Consider the following 7,500-nt stretch of genomic DNA (forward strand, 5'->3'; position numbering starts at 1 on the left):
AAAAGGCAGCCGTATGTAAGCTTATGTAAGCTTATGTATGCTTCCTTCTTAACGCATTCGCTACTGAACAGCGGGCGATAACACCTTCGGTTCGTAAGTAACACTAACGTATACTATGATATAGTACGAATTCGGTTCGTAAGTAGGGCCATAATATAGGTATGCTTACGGTCCGTTTAGACGACAGAAAAATTGGGTACGGACCAGCCCTAAAAGTGGTACGGACTGCATAATTTTAGCCGTTTACACGGATAATGTTTAAGTGCAGGTCGGACCAAAAGAGGTCTGAGGACCAAATTTCGAAAGTGTCGTTTACACTGTACATTTGGAGGATCGGACCAATTTCTGGTACGAGACTACGGTAACCTGTGCAGCTGTATGCTGCTACCGGGCATGCGTAATTCCTCTAAAACAAAATGGCGACAAATGATCCCGAGTTTTCCGTTTGCGTACGTTTTTTGTCGAAACAGAAATCGACTAGATCTACCTTGAAGTTAATTCTCGCCAGCCGCCATTTTGAATCAACAGCACTCTTGACCCCAGAGCTCCGCGGATTTTTAGTGCGCATGCGATCAATGAGGTTATTAAGCAAGCTGACGTATGAAAATGAAGAAACTGGTACGGACTCCTGTTTTTTGGGTTTTGGGGTACGGGTGGGTACCCATGCCAAAAGACATGATCCGCAAAGTTTACACGCGCAAAAATGTGAGGTCGGTACTCTTTTTTTGTGGAATCCGTACGCAGTTTTTCTGTCGTGTAAACAGCCTTTTAGTCAGCGAACACTGTGGCCAAAAAAAACTTTTCATAGCACCGACATATCCGTCTGGTTTGTAAGTGGCGCTAACATATGTTTATGCTTTGTTCTCAGATAGAGCGTGTGTCGTACGAACACCGGTGTGAAAAAACAAAACCCTTGAATAGGACTGACATACGCTGTGGGTTTCATTGTTAACATGTCTGTGAACACTAAATGGCACGGTCAAAAGGTGTACATGTTGTCGGTAAACTCCGTTCTCAGGTTAAATCCATTTTAACCTAAGGCTAAATTGGTGATTCTCATTTCATCTTAGTTGAATACGCACTCAGATGAATTGAAGGAACTTTTTTTGGAGCCTACATTAAGCCTAGAGAAAAATTAGGGGCAGGCTAGAATTAGTTTTGGTTATTATACATGAATATCAAATGACTTGTTATGCAAACGTAAGTAATGAAAAGAACTGAGTTAGATTGAGAATGTTCGCCATTGTAGTGTAGTAGTGAAGACGCAAGACTATGGATCTGGAAGGTCCGAGTTCGCGGAGTACCGGTAAGTGCATAGTACAGTTCTTTGTTCCCTTACTATGCTGCAATGTTGAGACTGAATGGGTAAGTGTATGAATACAGAAACCAATAAGATGATACGAAACATTAAGAAGATGAGGTGAGATATGGGTAAGACAGAGCTTAAGTGAAGGTATAGGTGTTTTCAACTTTTTATAGGGGGTTGATTAGGTAGAGTGCGTATTCAACCTAGATTAAAATGAGGATCACCAATTTAACCTAAATAAAACGGATTCACCCTGAGAACGGATTTTACCTGAAACATAGATGCTACCGTTCGTTAACTTGTGTGCGAATAGACTACAACAATAACGTGAATCAACCACACCTAAACTGGTTACCATTTCGTTGAATTTTTGTCAATCCTCTTCGTTTTTTATAGTCTCTACTGAATTTGGTATAGACACTTACATTTTTTCACTTCTTTCGCATAATTACTTTCGAATGTGTTGGGAAGCCGTTTTAAAATTAATGCTTACCATAAAACAAAACTATCGTGGAACTCACCAATTAATATGAAAATAGGGCTTTAACCCAAACGCAGCTATAGTTAAGAATGTCCACGCCAAATTCTGAGCTGGGTTTCACCAACAAAAACAATTGTATTTTTGTTGCTTTACGCGCTCGAGGTATTTTTCATTATTTGCCATTATGTGTGGCGGCCGAACCACCTGGATATTCAGAAGTGCTGCTGTGGATTAGATTGATTGTCAGGTTTTTAGCGCTTAACACGAATGGTTTGGAATTGGTGTAATATAATTTCGTTTAGGGACAGTTCATTCAGTGGCTAGAGAAGAGGACGTGAGCCTTTTAGGTAGTTTTGTATTGGTCATCTCTTTTACAGATGTAGTGGCCCTTAAAAGAAGCGTTTATGTTGCGCGATTGGTGAGCGCTGTAGGTCGTAAGGAAATCCGTCAAGAAACAGAAACTTATTGTAATCTAAGGGTGCGTTCGACTGACACTTGTTCAACCGCGATTCAATTATGACATTCAAATGCATGAATTGCCTCGTTCCGGAGTACTTATCTGATTAGTTCATTAATTAATTAAGCGCTCATTTATATCAACCGTACAACTACAAACTCACAGCTGTTAAATATTTCTTTACTTAGAACTACAACTAGCCAAAGAACCTTTTATTATAGAGTAGTATCTCTTTGAAACGCTCTACCGCAGAATATTAGGGTAAGTCGATCGTTAGCTCAATTTAAAATTATGATGGGAAAAGAACTCCTAATGGACAGCAAGCTGAACTTATAAGATTACAGATTGCAGATTATGCGCCGATCAAATCGAAACTTCAACATCCCCTCCCCCTTCCACCCCGGGCAAACCCCGGGCATTTGACGGGCGAGGCCTTCCCGGGGGAGGGAATTTGACCTTTGCCCCTGTGGGTGGGGGAAATTGAACCGGAAGTGTCAGGTTTCAAATGATTTTTTTTTTCGGGCACCGAAGTCACTAACAGCTTTAAACACGTGTTTGGACGAGATGGAAGAGTTTAATTCGTCTTTGTCATACTATAGAGTGAATACAATATGGTATTTTTCCCACCCCAATTTCATTCTAAAAGCTCTATGTTCTGAGGTAATCAACCTGCACCGAACAATTTAAAATACAAGAAGTCGTAAACGCTCCAGGCTCTGTTGTTGATAAGAATACAGTATTCTCGTTTAACCACCTTTGCCGTGTTTCGGATTTAGAGAAGCTTAGACTTGCTTATTGAAATTTCCCGACTTGATTAATTTGTAAGAAGATTACGACATTTTAATTTATGAGACATGTTTTGATGTTCCGAACATTGTCGTCAGTTACAGAATATTTGAAAAACAGTTAGGACTGTATAACAACTAGGCGAAACATGCATAACTAATTATGATTAAGTGACAAAAATAGATTCGAGTGCGAAACAAGGAAATGCTCTGTCTGTTAGTTACTAGAAGGCTTCAGTAGACATAGTAGTTTAAATCACTGATTATCACAAGGTGGCTCATGACTTTGTGTTGACCACTCGTCAAACTTTGCTGAGGCCTTGGCTTGTCTTCCAAACCTTGTCTTCTGCTTCGTCAACTCCAACGACTTCATCTGAGTCACTTTCGTATTATTCAACCTGGTTATTAGTAGTACTAGAGGACGTAGGGGTAAGAAAGTTAAAACGGTATGGAGTGCTCGGAAGTCTCTTAAGACTAAATATTTCAAAATACTACCTATCCCAAGGTTTATTATTTGGTCGTTTTCGATTTTTCACGGCTCACGCTTAATCCCATTGAGACCCTCTGTCAAGGCTTGCGAGGTCATGTGTCGAAAGCTCACGTTCCAGTAAATCTTGCAATCCAGATGTAGTTGTTTTACCTTGCTCTGCTGAGTTATATTTATAGTCCATTGTTATAATTTCTCGGGCTCCTACTCCCAAAAAATAAATATAAAAACAAACAAACAAACAAAACCATGAAGCAAGATCACGTCACAGTTCACGGAGAATTAAACAACCGATTCTCATTTCACGGATAAGTATTCTCAAAAATCACGGCTTATGTTAATTCACATTTCACTGAAAATTAATGCAATACGAAGGGGTATGGCAGGTTGGACTTCATCCAATTTAATTTCTTGATCTCTTGGTTCGAAATGAAACCAAAATGGCAAGATTATGTAATCGCTCTTACTTAAAGGATGCTTCCAGTGACTTTACAGAGTCGAAGTTACTTTATATGCTCCAGCCCTGTTATAACATCGTTTGTAAGATCGTAATAATTAATTAAATGTACGACTGCATGCTATTCTTGTTGTTGCTCAATCGATGACATTTCATGTAAAGTAGATTGATTTGATTACATGTGTTACAATTCAAGACCATTTTAATTTATGTTACAGTTAAATATTCAAATAGTCACACAGTTTCTTTGGGTGCCTTGTGATTTAGCTGACTTACCTATTACGTCAATCCAAATGTTGCCGCTTATATTTCCTGCCCTGTTCATTGCAACACATCCATATTGGCCGGCATCTTTGAAAGTCACATTAGTGATGACAAAAGTGTTGTTATTGGACAATTGCGTTCCATTGTTAGTCCAGGTCACGTTTGGTTCTGGGTCTCCTCTCTCAATACATTTTAATTGTAATGTAGAGTGCAACAACACGGGCATAGAGTCTTTTTTAAGAGAAGCATCCAGCTTAGGAGGAGCTAGAGAAAAAGAAAAATATAAACATTACACATTGACTCAATCGTTAAGTGATATATATGAGTTCAACTTGCACAATTTAAGAAGTATCACCATGCAGATGAGATGATATGTTTTGGATAGGTATACAGTACAATTCCGCGAGCAAGAACCTTCCATTCTGCAATTTATCCTAAACAGTTTCTAATAACATAATGGTAATTACACTGTAACAGAAATCTAGGCCATCTAGGTTCTTGAATAGGTTTTTATTTTCTGGATTAAAAGAAACATATAGTAGATAACATAGTTTAGTGTTATTCGGCCTTCGTTCCTGGTGCAACAGCCAGTTTTTCCCCATCCCATATTTAAAATTTAAATAAAATTTAAATAGAGAATGTTAAAAATCACATAAAAATTAGTATAATAAGTAAAATCGAAATATCACACGAATCTTCAGAACATCAATCATTTGATCTTACTTGCCAAAGTGCACGCTTTTTTTTTAGATTTTAGGAACCTGTTTCAAATTCTAGGGTCAACATGTTCTTGTTTAGAGGGGATCTAACGGACTAATTTTAAGCTAACAGGTTTTCAAAATAAATAGGCTCTTACTTGCGAGGTTTTACTGTATTACATTATTATTTCCAAGTGTTTGAAAGGATTGAATTTTTTTTTACTTATCCATTTTGAAGAAATGGGGATCTTTGGTGACCGAAGTGTTTCAACTTTATGTTAACGTTAGAATCAACGTATGAAATGCACCGTGGCAGCAACAAATTGGCCTTAAAGCGTGAAAAAACCTTGTTAAACTTAGTCATCTCTCCAACTTGAAGCCTGTTGAGTACGAAGACCAGTGAAGCATTAGGTGGCAAATTCTTAGATTAATGGCACAGTCCACCTGTTGGACAGTCCAGTTGTTTGGTGTGTTAGGCACAAATTTTCATTGATAGGTAATTATGCAATGCTTTCTCAATGTGAATTTATGGTTATTTTCAGATTTTTTTGTCTGGCTTAAAATTGCGTTACGTATGGCTTAATTCACAGAAAACCTCAATGATGTGGCCATCCAAAAAGGGTTTCGGGCATACTTTCCAAGTTGCCGATAAAATCCGTTTTCAAGTTGAATCCGTTTTTACTAACAATCGGCGTCAAAATTGTTGAGATACTCTTATCCTCTAGAGTCGATTTCAAGCTGGGTGCGAAATTGGCTCCCTCCCCTGCACCCCAGGGACCGTGTGTTCTTTCCTGTTTCCTATTTCCTATGAACCTTGTCAACAGCGGTATAACATTGATTAGGAAGGGGGAGGGTGGGGGGAAGGGAGGGAGCGGTATCCCGGAAAAGTACTTTTTGGACAAGTTGTTTTTGCAAACAATGAATGTGTGGTTGGCAGTGTGCTCTTTTGGCAACTGTCACAACTAATTTTGTCGCCGACTGAAGGTTACATTAGTGGTCCTTATCTTACCTAGGTTGAATTCGCACTTTTTGGAATCTAAACTAAGCCTAGAGAAAAATGAGGGTCAGGTTAGGATTACTTTTGGTTATTATAGATGCCCCTCGGCATGGATATCAATTGACTTATTATTAGAAGAAGAAAATAATGAAAACAACTGTGTTCGGATTGAGCATGTTCGTCGTTGTACAGACGACACAGGCTACAGATCTGGAGGGTTCGAGTTCGAGAACCGACAAGTGCATAGTAAAGTTTCTGTTCTCTTAGTAAGTTGTAATGTTGAGACTGAAGGGATAAGTGTATGAATACAGAAATGCAGGGGCGGATCTAGGGGGAGGGTGCACAGGGGGTGTGCAACCGGTTAGTCGCTCGGCCCCTGAACACGACCCATGTATCACCTCGGAGCAATGGTGTCAATGTCATTGGGGTCCAGCTTGACTCTCAAGTCTGCGTTCTAATCACGACCGTTCATGAAATAATAATTATGTCTACCATAAAAACTGTGATGCATAACGTTTCTTCTTACCATCAATGATAATATTAATGCTGTCGTTTGCAGAGCCTCCTTCGTTCTTTGCTACACAGGTGTAGGTGCCTTCTCCTTCCTCTGTTATGTATCTTTTAACCAATGTTACTTTCTCTTCTGTTAACGGAAGTTCATCTTTAAGCCAGCTTATTTGGGGCTTTGGAAAACCATCTACGACAGTACAATGCAAAGTAATATTATCTCCTTCAAGTACATTATGGGATGTTCCTGACAGCCGGACCTTTGGTCGAACTTAAAACAAAAGAGAAAGGCCTGTTAATATAATAAGATCTTACTTGAACTGCAGCAGTTCATAATTATTTTGTTTTCTGAACTTCCCAGAAAAAGAACATGCTTGTCTTCTGTTTCCTTACTTTTTTTCTGCCATAAACAAAATATCCACACTAATAGCAGCCAAGGTGAAAATTAATTTGAACACGGTTTGTAAAACACTGTCAAAGCTTTATTTTGGTCCTACAAGGTGAGGAGGATTATATTGAAGCACCTAGCTATTATGTAAAGTTATATTTTACATAGCTTTGTTGTTGTTCTTTTTTTGTTTGCCATTGTTTTGCCTAGTGTAAGTCATTTGAGTGATTTTATTTATCTACATCTATAAGTGATATTAATGTTTGTTTATTTACTGCAAACGTAATTATTGTTAATAATTTGGTATCGATGAGCTTATTACTTTTCATCGCGTCGTTATCTACATTTACCAGACACGTACACACTCTCTATCTGTTCCAGGGTTGTTTTGGTTTCAGTGTGTTGTTAGGATGTTGTTAATGCGTAAGGCACGCGTAACAATGCTTTGGGAAGAAGCCAATTGGTTGTTGTTGCAACGTCAAGAAGAGTTATTACTCCAGAAAGTGTGCAAAAAACGTCTGAAAAAGTGGCAAATCTGATAGGAGGTCAGGAATGGACGTTGATTCTTGTTCTTTCACAACCAGTGTTTGGATGCACAGGAGCAGGTTTTCGTAAAACAGGACTCCGGGCTTTTCTACATTCTGTCGCAGGTTCTGGAACAGTAGTTTCAATT

At 38.8% G+C, this 7,500-nt stretch overlaps 1 protein-coding gene and 1 long non-coding RNA gene across 2 annotated transcripts in view; one reads left to right on the forward strand and one right to left on the reverse strand.

Annotated features, from left to right (window-relative positions):
- The window catches only part of LOC138057245 (uncharacterized), a 234,549-nt gene that overhangs the window by 57,572 nt on the left and 169,477 nt on the right, over positions 1–7,500 (forward strand). The gene's annotated exons all lie outside the window — the stretch shown is intronic.
- The window catches only part of LOC138057630 (fibroblast growth factor receptor 1-like), a 60,143-nt gene that overhangs the window by 40,368 nt on the left and 12,275 nt on the right, over positions 1–7,500 (reverse strand). Inside the window, exons 4-5 of the mRNA XM_068903580.1 lie at positions 6,459–6,710; positions 4,250–4,501 (exon numbers count right to left, since the gene is read on the reverse strand). Of these exons, the coding sequence (XP_068759681.1) occupies positions 4,250–4,501; positions 6,459–6,710 (504 nt within the window). The remainder of the gene's footprint in view (positions 1–4,249; positions 4,502–6,458; positions 6,711–7,500) is intronic.

Source organism: Montipora capricornis, chromosome 7 (assembly GCF_036669925.1).
Source record: "Montipora capricornis isolate CH-2021 chromosome 7, ASM3666992v2, whole genome shotgun sequence".
NCBI classification, from domain to species: Eukaryota; Metazoa; Cnidaria; class Anthozoa; order Scleractinia; family Acroporidae; genus Montipora; species Montipora capricornis.